Source organism: Neoarius graeffei, chromosome 11, assembly GCF_027579695.1.
Source record: "Neoarius graeffei isolate fNeoGra1 chromosome 11, fNeoGra1.pri, whole genome shotgun sequence".
Classification (NCBI taxonomy): domain Eukaryota; kingdom Metazoa; phylum Chordata; class Actinopteri; order Siluriformes; family Ariidae; genus Neoarius; species Neoarius graeffei.
This window is the reverse complement of record NC_083579.1, coordinates 47998206-48021934: the sequence shown is the minus strand read 5'-3', so window position 1 is coordinate 48021934 and position 23729 is coordinate 47998206. Positions and strand designations below refer to the sequence as shown.

The following is a 23729-nucleotide window of genomic DNA, read 5'->3' as shown; positions in this document are numbered from 1 at the left end:
AACCCAGATCAACCAGGCTGCTGTCCGAGCTAGCTATAAGGTAGCTCACCTACTAGCTACCCATGGAAAGCCATTTACTGATGGGGACTTTGTTAAAGTATGCATGCTTGCTGTGGCCGAGGAGGTGTGTCCCGACAAGAAGGATGCGCTCAACGTGGCGAGTCTCTCCGCACCTACTATGACCAGGCGAACCGAAGATTTGGGGGACAACGTGTATGACCGGCTGAATGAGAAAGCGTCAGAATTCGAGTTTTTTGCTTTGGCCATGGATGAGAGCAATGACATGCAGGACACAGCACGACTGCTGTGATCTATTGATCTATTGCTCATGTTATTATAATTTCACTGTTTTTTAAAATGTATTTATTTTATAGGCCTATTTATTTGACCTTTATTAAGTGCTACACACAATTATTATTAATATTATTAATAATATCAACAGGCCTACCTACAATTTATAATTTTCCACTCACCTTTGCCAGTGTCAATCACCTCAACTAGGCAGATGTTTCTTACCTTGACAGCTTTGATGTTATTTTTATTAGAAAATAAATAAATGGAATATCTGTGGTATTTCAAATTAAAACAAAGTGTGAAGACTCAATTACTACTTTTGCAAACCACTAGTAAAGATAAACAAATATGTGCCAGGAATCAAGTGTTGATATAGTAGTGTGGATATAGTAGTGGGGATGGCTGTGCCAGGCTAGTAATTTCTACTACACAATGAGGCCTGCTGGTGGTCATATTTGTCTGGGTCATACAATTCTGTTATATAGCTGACCCGACCCCGGCCCCCCATCACAGTCAGGAACGACAATGTGGCCCCCAGAGAAAAAAGTTTGGTGACCCCTGTACTAAAGCTTGTCAAATGAAGATGTAAAGGGATGCTGGCTTTACTGGGAACACCTTTAGCTGATGTGCTAGCTCAGGATCTATTTCTGCTTGTGTTGCAAAAATGAACTAAACATTTGATTATATGGTGTCCAAAATGTCACATACTTGAGAATAATTTCTTGTTGATAGAACTGTTGTATAAAAGCAATATCACACTCATGTCAAGGTCATGCTGTTTGTTGCATTGAATATCAGCACAGCTGTGATTAGTTACGATGGATAACTAATCACAGCCAATGTTGATATTCAGTACAACAGCATTTCCTCTCTTGTGATATTGTTTAACGAAACTGACATTTCAGACACAATATTGCCAAATATTTTGTTTCTTTTTGCCCCATTGATGAAAATAGTTCCCAAGAAGCCACATCTGGATAGTGTTGCATGTTCCATGCCATCACACAGACTGACTGGGCTTATAATAAGGGTCTCAGTGGTTTCCATGTAACACTGCAATTTCCCTTTGGGGATTAATAAAGTTATTTATCTATCCATCTCTCTCTCTCTCCACGGATATTTATGGGTCGAACACAGACAAGCGGAGTGATACAAATAGTGAAGTATCCTAGTGATATTATACTAAATATCAGCACTCTTGGAACGCCACCAATCAAATTAGTGGACCAGAACTAACTGTCATTTGTTTCATATGAAGGGAAATGTTTCATAATGAAGTAGAAAAGTTTGTGCAGAAAACCACTGCAGGAGAAATTTGAGTTAGTGTAAGCTTTATACAAAATTTTACGATAAGCATTATATGCTTATTTAAGTCCAGACATCACTCCAAAAGTTTATACCCACACTTTCTTATTAATTATTGTATGAATTATTGTATGGTGTTGATACCAGGAGAGGAAAGTCTTGGGGAGATCAAGAAAACGAAGATGAGGCTATTCAAGGCATTGGTTGAGACCATTCTCCTCTATGGTTCTGACTCATGGACACTAACAAAAACTCACGATGAAAATTGATGGCACATGCTGAGAAAAGTTCAAAATGTTTCTTGGAAAGCGCATATCATAAACAAAGCAATTTACGAGTCCAATCCTCACCTTTCTGACACCATAAGGCACTGGCAGCTCAGCTTAGCTGGGCACATGTCAAGACAGAATGAACCTGCTGGTAGAGTTCTGCTATGGACCCCAAATTTGTGTAGATGAGTAGGGCGACCAAACATCACCTCAAAGAAAGTCCTTGAGAATGACACTGGTTTGAAGGGGAAAGAACTTCATACGGCAATGTTGGACAGGGTGAGCTGGAGGAAGAATTTCGTCACGTCACCGGCTAAAGTCGGTTGCAGTTAAGGTTATTGTATGAAACTAGAATGGGATGCTAATTTTACATAAGTTTCTTCAATGATAATCTCAGTTATTTGGGCGAATTTACAAAAAATAGACTTTATTAAGGGCGACACGGTGGTGTAGTGGTTAGCGCTGTCGCCTCACAGCAAGAAGGGCAGGGTTCGAGCCCCATGCCTGGCGAGAGCCTTTCTGTGCGGAGTTTGCATGTCCTCCCCGTGTCCGCATGGGTTTCCTCTGGGTGCTCCGGTTTCCCCCACAGTCCAAAGACATGCAGGTTAGGTTAACTGGTGACTCTAAATTGACCGTAGGTGTGAATGTGAGTGTGAATGGTTGTCTGTGTCTATGTGTCAGCCCTGTGATGACCTGGCGACTTGTCCAGGGTGTACCCCGCCTTTCGCCCGTAGTCAGCTGGGATAGGCTCCAGCTTGCCTGCGACCCTGTAGAACAGGATAAAGCGGCTAGAGATAATGAGATGAGACTTTATTAATAAGGCTCTGTTGCTCTTTAACATTAAATCAGTTTACTGTGACAGTTTATTTGATGGAAGGAATGGAAGAAAGTGCTCTGTAAGAAATAGAGAGAAATTTAATAGAAATTCTATCAACTGACATTCCATTGAAAATGTGGGAGTTTTATATACAGTGGTATGCAAAAGTTTGGGCACCCCTGTTCAAAATTGCTGTTACTGTGAACAGTTAAGCAAGTTGAAGATGAAATGATCTCCAAAAGGCATAAAGTTAGAGATGACTCATTCCCTTTATATTTTAAGCAAAAACAATTTTTTTATTTTCATCTTTTATATTTTCAAAATGACAAAAAGGGAAAAGGGCCCAAAGCAAAAGTTTGGGCACCCTGCATGTTTAGTACCTAGTAACACCCCCATTGGCAAGTATCACAGCTTGTAAACACTTTTTGTAGCCAGCTAATTATCTTTCAATTCTTACCTGAGGGATTTTCACACATTCAGTCTTGCAAAAGGCTTCCAGTTCTACAAGTTTTTTGGGCTGTCTTGCATGCACTGCTCTTTTGAGATCTATCCACAGATTTTCAATGATGTTTAGGTCAGGGGACTGTGAGGGCCAGGGCAAAACCTTCAGCTTGTGCCTCTTGAGGTATTCCATTGTAGATTTTGAGGTGTGTTTTGGATCATCGTCTTATTGTAGGACCCATCCTCTTTTAAACTTCAACTTTTTTACAGATAGTGTGATGTTTGCTTCTAGAATTTGTTGGTATTTATTCGAATCCATGCTTCCTTCGACCAATGAAATGTGCCCTGTGCCACTGGCTGCAACACAACCCCAAAGTATGATTGATCCACACCCATGCTTCAGAGTTGGAGAGGTGTTCTTTTCCTAGAATTTGGCACCCTTTTTTCTCCAAACATACCTTTGCACATTGTGGCCAAAAAGTTCTATTTTGATTTCATCAGTCCACAGGACTTGTTTCCAAAATGCATCAGGCTTATTTAGATGTTCATTTGCAAACTTCAGACGCTGAATTTTGTGGCTAGGATGCAGGAAAGGTTTTCTTCTGATGACTCTCCCATGAAGGTCATACAACCCCGATTCCAAAAAAGTTGGGACAAAGTACAAATTGTAAATAAAAACGGAATGCAATAATTTACAACTCTCAAAAACTGATATTGTATTCACAATAGAACATAGACAACATATCAAATGTCAAAAGTGAGACATTTTGAAATTTCATGCCAAATATTGGCTCATTTGAAATTTCATGACAGCAACACATCTCAAAAAAGTTGGAACAGGGGCAATAAGAGGCTGGAAAAGTTAAAGGTACAAAAAAGAAACAGCTGGAGGACCAAATTGCAACTCATTAGGTCAATTGGCAATAGGTCATTAACATGACTGGGTATAAAAAGAGCATCTTGGAGTGGCAGCGGCTCTCAGAAGTAAAGATGGGAAGAAGATCACCAATCCCCCTAATTCTGCGCCGACAAATAGTGGAGCAATATCAGAAAGGAGTTCAACAGTGTAAAATTGCAAAGAGTTTGAACATATCATCTACAGTGCATAATATCATCAAAAGATTCAGAGAATCTGGAAGAATCTCTGTGCGTAAGGGTCAAGGCCGGAAACCCATACTGGGTGCCCGTGATCTTCGGGCCCTTAGATGGCACTGCATCACATACAGGCATGCTTCTGCATTGGAAATCACAAAATGGGCTCAGGAATATTTCCAGAGAACATTATCTGTGAACACAATTCACCGTGCCATCCGCTGTTGCCAGCTAAAACTCTATAGTTCAAAGAAGAAGCCGTATCTAAACATGATCCAGAAGCGCAGACGTCTTCTCTGGGCCAAGGCTCATTTAAAATGGACTGTGGCAAAGTGGAAAACTGTTCTGTGGTCAGATGAATCAAAATTTGAAGTTCTTTATGGAAATCAGGGACGCCGTGTCATTCGGACTAAACAGGAGAAGGATGACCCAAGTTGTTATCAGCGCTCAGTTCAGAAGCCTGCATCTCTGATGGTATGGGGTTGCATTAGTGTGTGTGGCATGGGCAGCTTACACATCTGGAAAGACACCATCAATGCTGAAAGGCATATCCAGGTTCTAGAGCAACATATGCTCCCATCCAGACGACGTCTCTTTCAGGGAAGACCTTGCATTTTCCAACATGACAATGCCAAACCACATACTGCATCAATTACAGCATCATGGCTGCATAGAAGAAGGGTCCGGGTACTGAACTGGCCAGCCTGCAGTCCAGATCTTTCACCCATAGAAAACATTTGCCGCATCATAAAACGGAAGATACGACAAAAAAGACCTAAGACAGTTGAGCAACTAGAATCCTACATTAGACAAGAATGGGTTAACATTCCTCTCCCTAAACTTGAGCAACTTGTCTCCTCAGTCCCCAGACATTTACAGACTGTTGTAAAGAGAAAAGGGGATGTCTCACAGTGGTAAATATGGCCTTGTCCCAACTTTTTTGAGATGTGTTGTTGTCATGAAATTTAAAATCACCTAATTTTTCTCTTTAAATGATACATTTTCTCAGTTTAAACATTTGATATGTCATCTATGTTCTATTCTGAATAAAATATGGAATTTTGAAACTTCCACATCATTGCATTCCGTTTTTATTTACAATTTGTACTTTGTCCCAACTTTTTTGGAATCGGGGTTGTATTTGTTCAGGTGTCGCTGCATAGTAGAACAGTGCACCATCACTCCAGGGTCTGGTAAATCTTTCTGAAGGTCTTTTGCAGTCAAACAGGGGTTTTTATTTGCCTTTCTAGCAATCCAACGAGCAGTTCTTTCAGAAAGTTTTCTTCATCTTCCAGACCTCACCTTGATCTCCACTGTTTCTGTTAACTGCCATTTCTTGATAACATTACAATCTGAGGAAACGGCTACCTGAAAACACTTTGCTACGTTCTTGTAGCCTTCTCCTGTTTTGTGAGCATCAATTATTTTATTATTCAGAATGCGAGGGAGTTGCTTAGAGGAGCCCATGGCTGTTGATTTTAGGGACAAGTTTGAGGAGTCAGAGAATTTATACAGCTTTGAAATCTGCATCATCTGACCTTTCCTAATGAAGAATTGGAACAAGCCACAGCTCAATAAGCTAATTAAGGTCTGGAACCTTGGTAAAAGTTACCTGAGAACTCAAATGTACTGGGGTGCCCAAACTTTTGCATGGTGTTCCTTTTCTTTTTTCACTCTCCAATTGTACAAAACAAAAATAATACACAAATCTTGCAGAAAATGCTGAAAAGAAATGTCGTCTTTACCTTTATGCCTTTTGATGATCAGTTCATCTTCTGCTCACTTAACTATTCAAAGTAACAGACATTTTCAGTAAGGGTGCTCAAACTTTTGCATACCACTGTATGCATGTAATTATATCTATTATGAATGTGCAAAAATTCTCTGACTATGATGGTTATTTACTGCAATGTTTATGACACTCGGCTCTATAATAAGGTGGTGATGAAGAGGCTGGTCCTCTCGCTTCCAGCACAGTGACGTGGAGAATAGAGAAGGTGTGTGTGTGTGTTTGTGTGTGCCTGCTGTGGAGCAACGGGAAGACGAGAGCAGCTTCAGATGAACGACAGCTGACTGAAAATCTTCAGACAATAACACCTAATATTCTCTTGTTGACATTTGACCACCCTTTTATTTTTAGTCAAATATAAAACCTAAATAAAGTTGTGATTTAGAGTGAACTTATTTTTGGATCATCTACTGTCTGCTTGAGATGTGATCAGCTCGACAAAGGAAGGTAACTGTTGTGTTCCCTAATTCCATACTCATGTCAGTTGCAGGTGTAATGCTTAAAAATGATAAAATTAATATATCTCTACTGAAATGTCATGCATAGCATATATCATATAGGCTGTTGTGTAATGTATACAGTGGTCAAGCTTAAACTGAAGCAAGGTTACAGGTGATGCCTTCACTCTGAAATCTCAAGTCTTAATACTACAGCACATTTGTGGACCTGATTATATAAATATATTGATTGTAAAAAAAATAAAAATAAATAATAATAAAGGTCCAATTTTGAAATATGTATCTTAACTCGAGGACTATTTCATGTTATATTTTTCTCTAGCAATTACATCTGTATTTTTTTTAATATGGAAATAAAATTTGATTATTTGAACTTCCTGTAGTAAATTTTAGTCTGCTGAAAAACATTAATGTTCAACTGTATTTGTAGAAATATTATGTTCTTAGTGCCTCATATTATCATCTGTGACAGTGGTTCTCTCAGTGGAGTCCCTGAAGCATTGACAAGGGTCTGTAATGTTTGTTTTTTTTTAAATTGTTACAGCAGTGGAAATCACAGCTCACATTTACTAAAAATTATCCATCCATCATCTGTAGCCGCTTATCCTGTACAGGATCGCAGGCAAGCTGGAGCCTATCCCAGCTGGCTATGGGCGAGAGGTGGGGTACACCCTGGACAAGTCGCCAGGTCATCACAGGGCTGACACATAGACACAGACAACCATTCACACTCACACCTACGGTCAATTTAGAGTCACCAGTTAACCTAACCTGCATGTCTTTGGACTGTGGGGGAAACTGGACCACCCAGAGGAAACTGGGTTGGCCACTGGGCTCAAACCCAGAACCCTCTTGCTGCGAGGCAACAGTGCTAACCACTACACCACTGTGCCACTCTATTATATGTAGTACTGAGTTAATATTGAATTCTTATAGTATTTATAGGTTATTTGAAATGAAAGGGTTTAATCTAATCCCAAATCTCAATAACTCAAAATCAGTTACAGGTGAGACCTACCTAATGTTGACTGTTGATGGAAATTTCAGGAATAAATACTGTAGCTTTATGGCTTCAATAAATAGCCAAATTATTATTGCACACATTTAAACAATGAGCCAACTATTTGAATAGTTGATTTGTCATCATAAAGCTGTGCTCAGAAGTCTGTGGAATTTATTGTACAGTTAAATGTGTCTCTGATTGCAAAAACTTTGAGAGCTCCTGCTCTGCGACAGTGTGGAAGTGTTTTTTTTTTCCTGTAGCTGTGGATAGATGTTCCATATTCATGCATAGAATACGACATCGTGTAGATCTGTTTGACTGTAATAAATGAAACCTATTCACTAATTTCAGGCTTTGAAAAACTCTTGATTATGGATCAACCCAATTTCATAAATGTCAAGTACCTCCTTTTTTATTAAGATGTTTTTCAAAGCCGGGGCGCCTCATTTGTTTCCATTAACTCTCTAGTTGTGTTCAAATACGATGAATAATTAATGGGATTGTTTTTCTTTATCATATTGGTGCTTTAGTTGGATTTTCATGGCACTTGGCATGCCCAGCTTCTGGAACTATTGATATGATGAATTATTGATGAATTTTATTTGGTCTATTTAAATGTTGCACATACAGTATATGGTATGCACATAAAAACCTACCTTATGACCCAGTTGCGTTTAAGCAAGTCAAGTTTATTTGTATCACACTTTTAACAACAGACATTGTTGTAAAGCAGCAATCCAAAGAATTAAAGACTTTAAACGTGAGCTAATTTTATCCCTAATTTATCCCTGATGAGCACGCCTGTGGCGACGGTGGCAAGGAAAAACTCCCTCAGACGACATGAGGAAGAAACCTCGAGAGGAACCAGACTCAAAAGGGAACCCATCCTCATTTGTGTGATGACAGATAGCCTGATTATAAATAACTCGCTTCTATAACAGTGTCCTATAGAGTCACAAAGTATAACTGTGAAAACAGGAAAATCTCACACTTCGTATTAATACCAATGTTGGATGAAGCGCTCACAAATAAACAATGTACACAATTACAGGTACTTCTGGAGTCAAGTGTGTCTTGGGGCTACATTGTGATCTGATCTACTTAATCCACTTTCAGAGGTGACCATGTAACATTTGCAGTGCGTGCTATTGTGTCCTGATGTGTCTCGAACAACGAGGACAGAGGAGATAAAAATCGCAAACCTTGCTCATTCAAGGTTTACTACTTCATTATTTTCTCAAATATTGGTACTTTAAAAAATTGACTTGAATAAATGTCATTTTCCAGGTAGCATCTTTGCTAAGAGCAGGATTATTATGTTATTGCATTAGCCAGTAATTTGAAAGTGACAGCTGATCACCCACCCTCATCACTAGACACCCTTTCTGAAATTCTGGCTGAGGGGAGTCTGTTTAGATTGGCTTATCAATTAAATAAAACAGTTTCCCTTTGAGGCGGCACGGTGGTGTAGTGGTTAGCGCTGTCGCCTCACAGCAAGAAGGTCCTGGGTTCGAGCCCCGGGGCCGGCGAGGGCCTTTCTGTGTGGAGTTTGCATGTTCTCCCCGTGTCCGCGTGGGTTTCCTCCGGGTGCTCCGGTTTCCCCCACAGTCCAAAGACATGCAGGTTAGGTTAACTGGTGACTCTAAATTGACCGTAGGTGTGAATGTGAGTGTGAATGGTTGTCTGTGTCTATGTGTCAGCCCTGTGATGACCTGGCGACTTGTCCAGGGTGTACCCCGCCTTTCGCCCATAGTCAGCTGAGATAGTCTCCAGCTTGCCTGCGACCCTGTAGAAGGATAAAGCGGCTAGAGATAATGAGATGAGATGAGATGAGTTTCCCTTTGAAAATGCAGGTACAGAGAGATTATTGTGATGAGAAATGTTAGGAATTATACATAGCAACATTTCTGTACAACAACTCCTCAAGCATCCCCCCCATCTCTGCAACTATGGCACAAGGATTTCATTACGATGTACGATCAAAGATTGTTCCTTTTATGAACAAACAGAGTGTGGCACAGTCGTGTGCACGCAGCAGGAGTGAACAGTAACTTTCGTGGGTCAGTATGCCATGTGACGTCATGCTGTCAACATTGGGACCTGTGTTAGAGGCAAGGCAAGTTTATTTATATAGCACATTTCATACACAGTGGCAGTTCAATGTGCTTTACAGAAGTAAAAGCAAAACAGTAAACAATAGAAAATAAAATTACATAAAATAAATGGGGAAGAAAATTAATAAGAATTAAACAATAGTAGAAATAAAATAATAAAATGAGATAAAAGTTCAATTAAAAAAAAGCAGCAGAATAAAACAGAATAAAAGTTAAGTAAAATTTAAAAAGATGCAAATAGCATTTAGATGCATTTTTGTGACAATGTGTACATACATGCATACAGTGGTGCTTGAAAGTTTGTGAATCCTTTAGAATTTTCTATATTTCTGTATAAATATGACGTAAAACATCAGATTTTCACACAAGTCCTAAAAGTAGATAAAGAGAACCCAGTTAAACAGATGAGACAAAAATATTAGACTTGGTCATTTATTTATTGAGGAAAATGATCCAATATTACATATCTGTGAGTGGCAAACGTATGTGAATCTTTGCTTTCAGTATCTGGTGTGACCCCCTTGTGCAGCAATAACTGCAACTACACGTTTCCGGTAACTGTTGATCAGTCCTGCACACCGGCTTGGAGGAATTTTAGCCCATTCCTCCGTACAGAACAGCTTCAACTCTGGGATGTTGGTGGGTTTCCTCACATGAACTGCTCGCTTCAGGTCCTTCCACAACATTTCGATTGGATTAAGGTCAGGACTTTGACTTGGCCATTCCAAAACATTACTTTATTCTTCTTTAACCATTCTTTGGTAGAATGACTTGTGTGCTTAGGGTCGTTGTCTTGCTGCATGACCCACCTTCTCTTGAGATTCAGTTCATGGACAGATGTCCTGACATTTTCCTTTAGAATTCACTGGTATAATTCAGAATTCATTGTTCCATCAATGATGGCAAGCTGTCCTGGCCCAGATGCAGCAAAACAGGCCCAAACCATGATACTACCACCATCATGTTTCACAGATGGGATAAGGTTCTTATGCTGCAATGCAGTATTTTCCTTTCTCCAAACATAACGCTTCTCATTTAAACCAAAAAGTTCTATTTTGGTCTCATCCGTCCACAAAACATTTTTCCAATAGCCTTCTGGCTTGTCCACATGATCTTTAGCAAACTGCAGATGAGCAGCAATGTTCTTTTTGGAGAGCAGTGGCTTTCTCCTTGCAACCCTGCCATGCACACCATTGTTGTTCAGTGTTCTCCTGATGGTGGACTCATGAACATTAATATTAGCCAATATGAGAGAGGCCTTCAGTTGCTTAGAAGTTACCCGGGGTCCTTTGTGACCTCTCTGACTATTACACGCCTTGCTCTTGGAGTGATCTTTGTTGGTCGACCACTCCTGGGGAGGGTAACAATGGTCTTGAATTTCCTCCATTTGTACACAATCTGTCTGACTGTGGATTGGTGGAGTCCAAACTCTTTAGAGATGTTTTTATAACCTTTTCCAGCCTGATGAGCATCAACAATGCTTTTTCTGAGGTCCTCAGAAATCTCTTTTGTTCGTGCCATGATACACTTCCACAAACGTGTTGTGAAGATCAGACTTTGATAGATCCCTGTTCTTTAAACAAGCTCTCTCTCGGATCTCAACCAAAATGTCAGACTCTGTAGATGATTTACTGGAAATTTTTTATTTAAATATGACCCAAATTATGGATGATATTGCTCCATTCAAAATCAAAAGAGTCAATAATAAGCAGAAAGCACCATGGAAGCAATACCCAGCTGTTAAACTGTTAAAGAGAGAATGTAGAAAGACTGAAAGAAAATGGCGCAAAACTAAACTTAACATCCATTATCAAATCCATAAAGAGATGCTTTGTAAATATAATTATGAAATTCGTAAAGCAAGACAGTCTTTCTTCTCCAACATCATCAACAGGAATATGAACAATGCCCGTGTGCTATTTTCAACAGTAGAGAAGCTAACAAATCCCCCACCACAATTAGCACCTGAACTTCTCTCAGTTAATAAATGCAATGAGTTTGCATCCTTCTTTAAAGGTAAAATTGATAAAATACGACATAATATTGCTCATAATATATCTCAGTTGCAAATAATTGAAAAACTGCAATCACCAGTGACACAGACAGATAACTTCAACACAATGTGAGAATTTTGTTTAATTGATTATGAGACTCTTGAAAAAACTGTACAAAATCTCAGTTCCTCAACATCTGAATTGGACATTCTGCCCACCAACTTTTTTAAGTCTGTTCTACATCTTATAATTACAGATGTGCTTCAAATCATAAATACATCCCTAGAGACTGGCATTGTTCCTGTGTCCTTGAAAAAAGCCGTTGTAAAGCCCCTACTTAAAAAGAATAATCTGGATGCTTCAGTATTAAATAACTACAGGCCAATATCAAATCTACCATTCATCGGGAAAATCCTTGAAAAAATTGTCTTCAATCAATTAACTGCCTTCTTGATATCAAACAGCTGTTTTGATAACTTTCAATCAGGATTTCGTGCCAATCATAGCACTGAAACAGCGCTGATTAAAGTTATAAATGACATACGTCTTAATACTGATGCAGGCAAAACATCGGTCCTGGTATTACTGGACCTCAGTGCAGCTTTTGATACTGTTGATCACAACATACTGCTATATCAACTTGAACATTGGGTTGGGTTGACTGGTAAAGTTATCAATTGGTTAAAATCATACTTAAAAGATAGAAGCTTCTTTGTTACCATGGGAAATTGTACCTCAGCGTCAATGTCCTTGACCTGTGGTGTCCCCCAGGGGTCGATTCTTGGACCATTACTATTCAACCTTTATATGCTCCCACTTGGGCAAATTATCAAGAACAATTCAATTTTATATCACTGCTATGCAGATGATACCCAAATTTATCTTGCTCTATCACCTAATGATTATGCCCCCCTTGAATGTCTCTACCAGTGTATCGATCAAATCAACAACTGGATGTCACAAAATTTTCTTCAGCTGAACACAGATAAAACAGAAGTAATTCTATTTGGAAAAAAAGATGAAAGACTCAGGATTACCACTATTCTTGACACAAAGGGGATTAAAACAAAAGAAATGGTTAAAAATCTTGGTGTTTTTATTGACAGCGAGCTAAACTTTGAGAGGCATATGAAAGCAATCACTAAAACGGCATTTTATCACCTAAAAAACATTTCCAAACTAAGAGGACTTATGCCAAAAATGATCTGGAAAAACTTATACATGCCTTCATCTCTAGTAGGGTTGATTACTGCAATGGCCTTTTCACAGGCCTGCCAAAAAAAACTGTCAAACGACTTCAGCTGGTTCAAAATGCAGCAGCTAGGGTTCTCACACGAACAAAAAGAACAGAACACATTACTCCAATTCTAAGGTCCCTTCACCGGCTTCCAGTAAGCTACAGAATTGACTTTAAAGCATTGCTGCTGGTGTACAAATCTCTAAATGGTACAGTACAGGGCCCAATTACCTCTCTGATATGTTGCAGCGGCCTAACCCAATCAGATCTACCAGATCGCAGCAGAAAAATTTACTGGTAAAACCTGTTGTTAAAACAAAGTGTGGTGAAGCAGCTTTTAGCTACTATGCAGTACAGCTATGGAACCAACTGCCAGAGGACATTAAAAATGCTCCTGCTGTTGGCAGCTTCAAATCTAGACTAAAGACCAAGCTGTTTTCAGATGCTTTCTGCTAAATTATTAATATTGCCATCTCTACATGTTTTAAACTCTTTACTTTTACAGTCTCTCCATGTTTTAAATTTTACTTAACTTTTATTCTATTTTATTCTGCTGTTTTTTTTTAAATTGAACTTTTATCTCATTTTATTATTTTATTTCTACTATTGTTTAATTCTTATTAATTTTCTTCCCCATTTATTTTATGTAATTTTATTTTCTATTGTTTACTGTTTTGCTTTTACTTCTGTAAAGCACATTGAACTGCCACTGTGTATGAAATGTGCTATATAAATAAACTTGCCTTGCCTTTAAATAAAACAGGGTGCCCACTCACACCTGATTGTCATCCCATTGATTGAAAACACCTGACTCTAATTTCACCTTCAAATTAACTGCTAATCCTAGAGGTTCACATACTTTTGCCACTCACATATGTAATATTGGATCATTTTCCTCAATAAATAAATCTCATCTCATCTTATTATCTCTAGCCGCTTTATCCTGTTCTACAGGGTCGCAGGCAAGCTGGAGCCTATCCCAGCTGACTACGGGCGAAAGGCGGGGTACACCCTGGACAAGTTGCCAGGTCATCACAGGGCTGACACATAGACACAGACAACCATTCACATTCATGGTCAATTTAGAGTCACCAGTTAACCTAACCTGCATGTCTTTGGACTGTGGGGGAAATCGGAGCACCCGGAGGAAACCCACGCAGACACGGGGAGAACATGCAAACTCCACACAGAAAGACCCTCGCCGGCCACGGGGCTCGAACCCGGACCTTCTTGCTATGAGGCGACAGCGCTAACTACTACACCACCCCTCAATAAATAAATGACCAAGTATAATATTTTTGTCTCGTTTGTTTAACTAGGTTCTCTTTATCTACTTTTAGGACTTGTGTGAAAATCTGATGTTGTTTTAGGTCATATTTATGCAGAAATATAGAAAATTCTAAAGGGCTCACAAACTTTCAAGCACCACTGTATTTGTGATTTTATGCAGAGACCAAACACCAAATTCTGTGTCAAACTCAGGAAATCAACAACAGAGATCCCCGAAATGCTTACGCAAGCCTACAGCAATGAAGCGATGGGCCGGGTGATGTGTTCTGAGTGGCAATTGCACTTCAAAAGGGGTATCAGTGAGGGTGATCTGATGATCTTGATACACAATGCGCTCAATTTCTTGGAAATTTTCGAGAGCTATGTTCATATAGCATTTCAAGGGTCTCTTGCAGATTTCCTGATTTTGACAAAAAATGTGATGTTTGAAACCAGTACTCATTGGCAATTTTTTTTAAAGGCCATGATTATTTGACAGATAGTAATGGCCATCATTCTAGGTTTTGGAAACTAATAAAACATCCAAAGAGACTGCAGAAATGTAATCTGACTTAACTGATAATAAAACCTTAATTTGTAATGTGTTTAGTCACCATTTTATCCCAGCTAATGTACAGTACTTTAAAAAAGTACCTGGTTTATGCATTCCATCTTAGAGCCCAGTTCTGTCCCCCATTTCACTTCATGTCTTAAAGTAATGATGGATGTCGTTTGTCTTTACTTAGTTGAGCAGTTCTTCACATAATATGGATTACTACAGTTGTGGAATCGGGCTATTTACTATATTTTTATTATTTACTGTTTGATCTCAAACACATTAAGGTGGCAAGAAATCCCATTAATTAACTTTTGACGAGGCACACCTGTTAATTCAAAAGCATTCCAGATGACAACCTCATGAAGCTGGTTAAGATAATGCCAATAGTGTACAAAGCATCATCAAGGTAAACGCTGGCTACAGCATTTTGTAATGACATGCCATCCCATCCAGTTTGCACTTAGTGGGACCATCATTTGTTTTTCAACATGACAATGGCTCAAAACACACCTTCAGCATTGACACATCCAAAAAAAATAATGCAAGTTAATCAAAAGAATTTTAATTTTGAACCAGTTCACCATTTTGACAACGTGCATCTACTCAGCAGGAAAACACTGGGAGTGCCATCATCGGAGTGGAATATCAGGAATTATTATACATACAAGACACCTTTTCCGTGAAATAAAAATGTGTTTTCTATTCCCTTCTAGTGGGTTTCATTCATTTGGTTCGATAGCATGCAATATTGTTAGCATATCGCTTATCCTACGTATATTATGCCACTCACCCCAATGCAGAATGAGCATGTAATATTGTTACAATATTGCACGTTGTCAAAACAACACAATGTCACACATCGGAGCGCGAATATCCAATGAGAAACTTTTCTGCTGCGCATGCGCACAATCATTTCTATGTTTGCTGGGAAAGAGAAAGATCCACTGAACACTCAAACGTGTACTACCAAAACTTCATTAGATATTCTTCACGCATATTTACAAGAGAAAAACATACCAACGGGCATCGAAAAACTGGAAAAGAGACACATCAGAGACGTAAAACTTCCACGCTAGTGAGCGACTGACAATTTGTAAACAAACATGGCCACCAAGTTTGCTTCATTAAATACAGAAAACTGAGAGAATTTTGAAAGAGAAAGATGCATCCTCTATGTATAATAATTCTCGATATCTCACTCCGATGAAGTCACTCCCAGTGTTTTCCCACTGACTGGAGGTGGGTTGTCAAAATGGCGAACCAGTTCAAAATTTAAATTATTTTGATTAACTTGCGTATTTTTTTGTGGATGTGTCTATATAATATAAAGAACATTACACGGTGGTGCGAAGATATGTTTATCTTCTCATGTTGAAAAATATAACGAGTGCTCACTTGTGAAATACCGTAAAATACCAAATAATAGCCCGGGCGATTATTTGTCTCAATCACGTAAGAGACCCGGCGCGTATTAGAGACTAGGCGGCTATTTGGAACAGGCGATTAATTCCTTCTTCACAAATACCTTCCCCAAAATCTACCTCAAAACGGGGAAAAAAAATCATTCTCAGATAGGCCTACTTTTAACCAGTATAACTTACAGTTTGTTTAGAGTTAGATTACAGATAGCACGGTGCCGACTTCGGGGAATTTTGAAGACGCAGAATGCATCTTCGCATGGCACAGTCGGGGTGGATAAAGGATAAATCACACACCTTTTCCTGTTAATGACTAGTTAAGCGCATGCTTTACAAAATAATCAAGAAACCACACCATTGTCTGTGCGCAGCACTGTGATTTAATTACTCTGCAAAGTTATGGTCACTTGCTATCACCCTCACCCATGCAGCCTCCACCCTTTGCGCTTCGCGATGTCTGTCAATCTGAAATTGCATGGAGGGCGCGACGTTGAAGCAACATAATTAGGGTGCGAAGTGTCAAACCAAAGGGTTTTTTCTTATGCTGAAAAATAAGTGACCTGCAGTGGCTACATACTGTCATCTTGCATTCTCACGTTTCTCTCCAAGACGTCTCCCTATTTGGCCGATATGAGCCTATTCCCCGAGTGAGTTGGTACGGTAGCTCGACCCCGTAGAAAACTTAAAGTTCGGATGAAAGTTAGTTGAATAGGTTACTGACTTGTAGGCCTACATGTTGCCTGCCTGACGCGTGCTTCTGCCCAACTTGCACGACAGATTACTTGTTGAAAAGGCCCCTTGGATTAGATTGGCCGCGAGCAGACTGAAATGCATGTTAGAACGCTCTCACCTTTTTTGTAAAGCGTCTTCCAGATCCGAATGGGTAAGGGCAAGTGAAATGGTATAAGGTCTTTAATAAAACTCAGTGTGTGCTTTGACGCATGCATTCGGCAATTTAGGTCGTTTAACAGAAGCAGCAGTCCAACCTTGGAAACCCGCAGTCCTCAATGTCACCACACACGCTGGCTTTCGTTGGGTATACCCAAAGGGGTATTCCTCATTCGATGACGTAAGTGATATCCCACACACCCATGTCAAACGTAATTGGCTAAGACATCTGTCAAAAGTTACGGAGTTGCATTCCTCAAGAAATATTACGGTAGACCAAGATTATAACATTGAAATGGCATGTTTATTATCACGTAACAAAATGTTGTAAACAGTATTATAGAAATAATTTCATTCATTCATTCATTCATTCATTCATTCATTCATATTGTTTCGGTAGAAAACTATGCAATGCAAAATCGTTTAAACACCAGAAAACCAGAAAAGTGCTGGGCCTCAAGATTCTAGATAGAACGTTCGGACGCTTTTTTTTTTTTTTAGACCCCGGCGAGTATTCGGAACCGGCCTTTATTTGTCACAACACACGCGTACACCCGGCCGTTAAAGGGAACTCGGCGGTTAATTGGAACTCGGCTATTATTTGGTATTTTACGGTATGTTCACCACTCGAAAATAAACTTCATATCTTCACGCCACTGTGTAGTATCCTCTGTGTGTGTGTGTGTGTGTGTGTGTGTGTGTGTGTGTGTGTGTGTGTGTGTGTGTGTGTGTGTGTGAATGGTTGAGAGGAGAAAACCTCTATAATAATCCAGTAGAAGGCAATGGGAAACCACTACTGTAATTCTTCCCGAGAAACTTTGATGGCTGAAACCGTCAGAGCAGACCTGCCATCAGGCAGAACACTAAAGAAGATGATATTGGGTTTTTTTTTCCCCTGCAGTAAAGCCTTATATACAAAACCAAGGGAGTATAATTGCCTGCAGATGGCTAGTGAAGATCACAGTGATGTGTATCTCTTCTGCCAGTTCTAATAAAACACAGGGGACTGTGAAATATTGAATCTAAAGTTTTCAGGATTGAAGCAATGCCCCTGTCATAAATAATATTCCCATAATCTAAAACAAAATAGAAAAATATACCCTGGTATTAAAACAAAACAGGATTTAATGTCAGGTTAATCATTAATTCTTTCATTTGTGAATGTGCTACTACTTTGTAAACCATTATGGTTAATAGTTTGGGACTTGAGGAACATGTTTTTAATTTTAAATAAATGATCAAGTTTTTTTGCATAATGTCAAAAAAATCTTAGAGGTTCGAAATAGCCAGCACAACATGATGTCATCAACATGCAAATGAAACTTACATTATAGGTACAGTATATTATATGCATCCAGTGTATATAAACTCAGACCCAATATTGACCCCTGTGGGGCACAGATAGTAAACTCTCTGAATCCTGACTTTACATGAGCCACAGTTTCAGAGAGAGTCTGTGCTGTAAGGTAACTATAAAACCTATCACAAGCTGATTGATTGAAGGGAACAAACTAAATTATTAAAAAATTAAGTTGATGCTGTGATTGCACTATGGCCAGATTTGAACCCTGACTGAATTTAAAATATTATCAATGGATAAGACAGTATGAAGCTGGGTATTTACAATTGGGTGAGTTTAAAATTGGACATTTTAAATTGCTAAAATAAAAATTGGAATGTTGCTGTCTTTGACTACTACTACTACTACACACACACACACACACACACACACACACACACACACACACACACACACACATTTGTTTCACTATCCCTGTGAGGACCTTCCAGTGACATGATTATTATTGCAGTTAATTAATGCTGTGCATGCACCTCAACCTAACCCTAACTTTAACCTCAGTAATGAAAAGGAAACTTTTTGGCTCTTTTCTTCTTCTTCTTAATTTTTTTTTGTTTAAAAGAAATAGACACAACAATTTCCTTATGGGGATCATCCAAATGTCCCCATAAGGTTGAAATTGTCAGATTTTACTATCCTTGTGGGGACATTTGGTCCCCAGTAGTATATAAAAACACGTGCACACACACACATTCACACCTATGGGCAATTTAGGCTACATCCACACGACAACGGCAACGAGATGTTATTAAAAAAAATATCGCGTCCACATGGGCAACGGATCAGTAAAATATCAGGTCCATATGGCAACGCAACACTTGCTGAAAACGATGCAATACACATGCCACACCTCTAGGTGCGCTGTAAGACGGTCCCATCGGAGACACCAGGACAATAGAAGAAGTAAGGACGCATGCGCATAAACTATTATGCGCAAGACTTCATATTAGCCACAAAGTCAGGAAAATCTGTTCGTAAAGTTACGTTATAATGACCAAATACAATGAAAAGTATTTTTCCAGTCTCACCTGTGAAAGGTAATCCCATGTGATCTCGTTTGGACGGTAAACCTGTTGGTACAGTTAAACGCAGCACATGAATGAGGCATCTTTATTCTCTGCTTTGCCCCATCCAATATGGCGGCGAGGATGACGTATGATTCTACGCGGAAGGCAGCGTCTTTAATGGTCCAGAATAAATTGAATGCTACACGTTGATGGATTAATTTGTTCTTCTACGCCCTTTTTGAGGAATGTATTGTAGGACTTAAACCAACATCTGAAGAGATGAGATCGCTCCTTTTTTTCCCTATTTTTGCTGGCAGGATTGACTCTGCCCTAAGGGCAGAGTCTCTCACTCTCTGTCTCTCTCTCACTTTGCACCATTACACAATAAATATTCACAGTGAAAATATTTTGTAAGCGCGTTTCATGAACCAAGTTATAGGATCTGTTGACAACTCGCATTGAGTTCGTTACACTTCTACCCGGCGTGAAGCACTGACAGTCATGTGGTTGTGACGTCATCGTAAACAAATCCGTTCTACTCATCCAGACGACTTCACAATGGCGCCGTTGCCAGATCTTTCCACTCTGGAACCCGTTCTCAAAAGATTTCGTTTTGGGGCACCCAAAACGCTGGTGCCGTGTGGACGCCAGGCCGAAACGATAAACAATTTTATCAGATTCACCTGAATCCATTGCCGTGTGGACAGGGCCTTAGAGTAGCCAATTAGCCTAAGCTATATGTCTTTGGACTGTGGGGGAAACTGGAGAGCCCAGAGGAAACCCACGCAGGCATGGGGAGAACATGCAAACTCCACACAGAAAGGCCCCCGCCGGCCACTGGACTCGAACTCGGAACCTTCTTGCTGTGAGGTGACAGTAATAACCACTACACCACCATGCTGCCCCAAAAGCACTATACTTGTTTATATTAGTGAATTACAGAAATAATGAATATGGTGGGCGGCACGGTGGTGTAGTGGTTAGCGCTGTCGCCTCACAGCAAGAAGGTCCTGGGTTCGAGCCCCGGGGCCGGCGAGGGCCTTTCTGTGTGGAGTTTGCATGTTCTCCCCGTGTCCGCGTGGGTTTCCTCCGGGTGCTCCGGTTTCCCCCACAGTCCAAAGACATGCAGGTTAGGTTAACTGGTGACTCTAAATTGACCGTAGGTGTGAATGTGAGTGTGAATGGTTGTCTGTGTCTATGTGTCAGCCCTGTGATGACCTGGTGACTTGTCCAGGGTGTACCCCGCCTTTCGCCCGTAGTCAGCTGGGATAGGCTCCAGCTTGCCTGCGACCCTGTAGAAGGATAAAGCGGCTAGAGATAATGAGATGAATATGGTACCCATTCAAATGACTGGAATATTCTTCAGTTTTCAGCATGTAGATCAAACTTAGGAAATGCTTTTTCTATTTTATTTTGTTAAATCTGAATGGGTGTTTCATATGGCCTTAGTTTAATGACTGGAAGTAGGTTTGCTCTTATATTTGAAATTAATTCATACAATATGTGCTCAAAAAACTTACATGTGCTATATATGGAATCTTACTCAATTCTTTGATTTATAATTCTCCTGTTTAATCTTTAAAATCATTTATGCTTTACACTTTAATCCTATTTCAATTCCTTTTTATTTCCTGCTTCTTAGGAAATTAATGACTCGCAAAATGATTTTATATTCACTGCATATGCTCGCAACAGTAATACACTGGTAATTTATTCAAATGTTGATTAAGTAAATTTAATCAAATGTAGGACCTCACTACCTCTGGAGGGAGGGAAAATAATGAAAGACTGCCTTGTCACAAAATCCATTTACAAGTGCTCACTGAAGTCAATACACATGAAATGCCAGTTGAAAACAGATTTCTGTATCACATGTCTGATTGTGATCTAATGTTAATAAGAGGTGAGAACAGAGCTCACGGTTCTATGTCTCTTGGGCTAGAACAGCCCTGCTTAAACAGTAACCACACCTTTCACAAAAACTATCAGAGACTTTAGTTGGTGGTGTTAAAACAAATCAGAGGAGGAAAAAAAATCTAAAAATAGGGATTGCGATCTGTCATGAGCCAAGTTCATTAAAGTTAGAACAGAGCATGAAGCGATAATTGATTTAGCAATGACTGTATTTATAATAATTTCTACCAAAGAAGGAGGTTAGCATAGCTCACTTGAGCTTTTCTTACATCTGGCTCATTAGAAGAACAGGACTGTACTCTCGAAATGTTACAGCTATTATGAACAAAGAAATATTGATTTGACTCAAATCAATCCTTTTGAAGCATTTCAGCCATTTTAGTCAGACAAAATGTGCTTAGTAATTCTAAAGCGATCATGTCTTTGATTTAGGCAACAATTGTTGTTGGGGGGTTTTTTTAAGAAAAAGAGGAAGAAGCCAACGATTTCAGAAAATTGATCAGCATATCTGTAGTTGAGTTATTTTGATGTTTAGGGTTTCAGCATAGCACCATAATCTCCCTTATCAGGCTATGTATCATGAAACTTCAAAAAGGCAAACAGATGCAGCTTTGTATAAACCTCTCAATGGTCAAGAGTCTTCAGACTTCTTAAAAATGCATCCTCGTTGATTCAGGTAACAAAAGGACACACATATACAGTAGTTGTTGTTCTTTCTATTTCACCATGAATGACATGTAAGATATGTAATCTGTATGTACCTCCATACAATACTTACACACTTCTTTATAACAGGTGAAAGCTGAGGTGAACATGGACCCCCTCCTGAATGGAACCTGGGAGAACAGTACTTTCAACATCTCTCCTCCATCTCTCTCCTCTTTCAACGGACTGAACCTTCTGATGGAACTAAAGATGCTCTTTGTGCCTCTCTATGCCATGCTAGTCCTAGTAGCCTGCTGTGGAAACCTCTTCCTTCTCTTCCTCATTGGACTGAACAAGAAGCTTCACAGCACAACAAACTTCCTGATTGGAAACTTGGCCCTGGCCGACTTGGTGATGTGTCTTTTCTGCGTGCCCCTGACTGTGTTTTATGCCTTTGATGAGCGCGGCTGGGTTTTTGGGCGTTTCATGTGCCGTTTTGTCTCGCTTATGCAGACTGCGACTGTCTTTGCAGCAGTCCTGTCTCTGACAGCCATAGCAGTGGACCGGTACATTGTGGTTGCTTATCCCATTCGTCGACGTATAGGGCGCCATTTTTGCATTGGCTTGGTGCTAAGCATATGGATCTGTGCCATGGTAATGTCCATCCCTGCTACCCTACACACTGTGTATTTGGATCTGAGCGCTGCCGGTCATCACATGGCCGTGTGTGAGGAGTTTTGGCAAGAGCAGGAGCTTGGTCGGCTCATCTACTCGTGCTTTTTTCTGCTCCTCTCCTATTTTGTCCCTCTTGCAGCTGTGTCTATATCCTACTGTGCCATTTCGTGCCACCTCCAACACAGGGCCATACAGGGACTAATAGCTGCCATTCCTGCCAATCAGGAGAAATGGGGTCGCAAGAGGCGCAAGACCTTCCGCCTGCTGCTGATATCAGTGCTGTGCTTTGCATTCTCCTGGCTCCCCTTGCAGGTGGTCAACCTCATCCGTGACTTGGACACTGACTTTGTTATCCTGAGCAAGAGTCATGTCAATGTGATCCAGGTCTCATGCCATTTGATAGCCATGAGCTCTGCATGCTTTAACCCTTTTATCTATGCTTCTCTGCATGACAAGTTTTTGTCCTACTTGTGCCGCCACATGTTCCAGAGGCGCAGACAATCTCAGGCCCAAAGCAGCTCTACCTCCAGCCGCTTACCCCGCCAACACACCAGCTCCACCCTGGCTGGTATTCCCTTGGCTGTGAGCAAGACACTACAAGATGGAAATTAGTCAGTCAATCACTTTAGCCATCAGCATTATGTGTTCTTAGAAAGGATACTGCACCTTAACAAGTTACCACCATGTTTATGTAAATGTGTACTACACAAGGCATGTAAGATGGATTGTGTATGTTGTATATATGGATGCTGTGCAAAGCCTGTTGAAAATATTCTCAAAATAGTAATTGTAAATGTAATATTTAGCTGTCCTGTATGTCATTAACACACGAAGTAATGCTGTGACTGTTTAACACGCGGCTGTACTTTTTTGTTGTTGCTTGGCCATTTTGTATTGTAACAAATTGTAAAGTGTGTACAAGTGGTTGTAATGTGGAATTGTTTGAGTGCATGTATTGTGAATATATTGCATTGAATTTCTTAATTTCATACAAAATCAGTTACTGTATATGTATATACAACCGACATATACCTGTACATATTTTGAGATAATGAGATGAAATTTCTGTCTTCTTTTATGGAAAAAAGTGTGAAGAATAAACACAAAAATTTTACCATGTACAGTCTAGAACCCCACTTCACTTTATAGTATGATTGAGTTAAAAAGAAAGAAAGAAGTGA

At 39.8% G+C, this 23729-nt stretch overlaps 1 protein-coding gene across 1 annotated transcript; it reads left to right on the top strand.

Moving 5' to 3' along the window:
* Positions 1-18553: 18553 nt before the first annotated feature.
* Positions 18554-23160, top strand: prlh2r (prolactin releasing hormone 2 receptor). Its single transcript, XM_060932805.1, has 2 exons — positions 18554-18577; positions 22024-23160. Exons 1-2 carry the CDS (start codon positions 18554-18556, stop codon positions 23158-23160), a joined length of 1161 nt encoding a protein of 386 aa, XP_060788788.1.
* Positions 23161-23729: the final 569 nt, after the last annotated feature.

Excerpts from the sequence above, each read along its gene's own strand:
- prlh2r (XM_060932805.1), top strand. The coding sequence starts at position 18,554 with ATGAAGCTGGGTATTTACAATTGG. Across the intron at positions 18,578-22,023 it reads AGCTGGGTATTTACAATTGG|GTGAAAGCTGAGGTGAACAT; the intron begins GTGAGTTTAAAA and ends TCTTTATAACAG.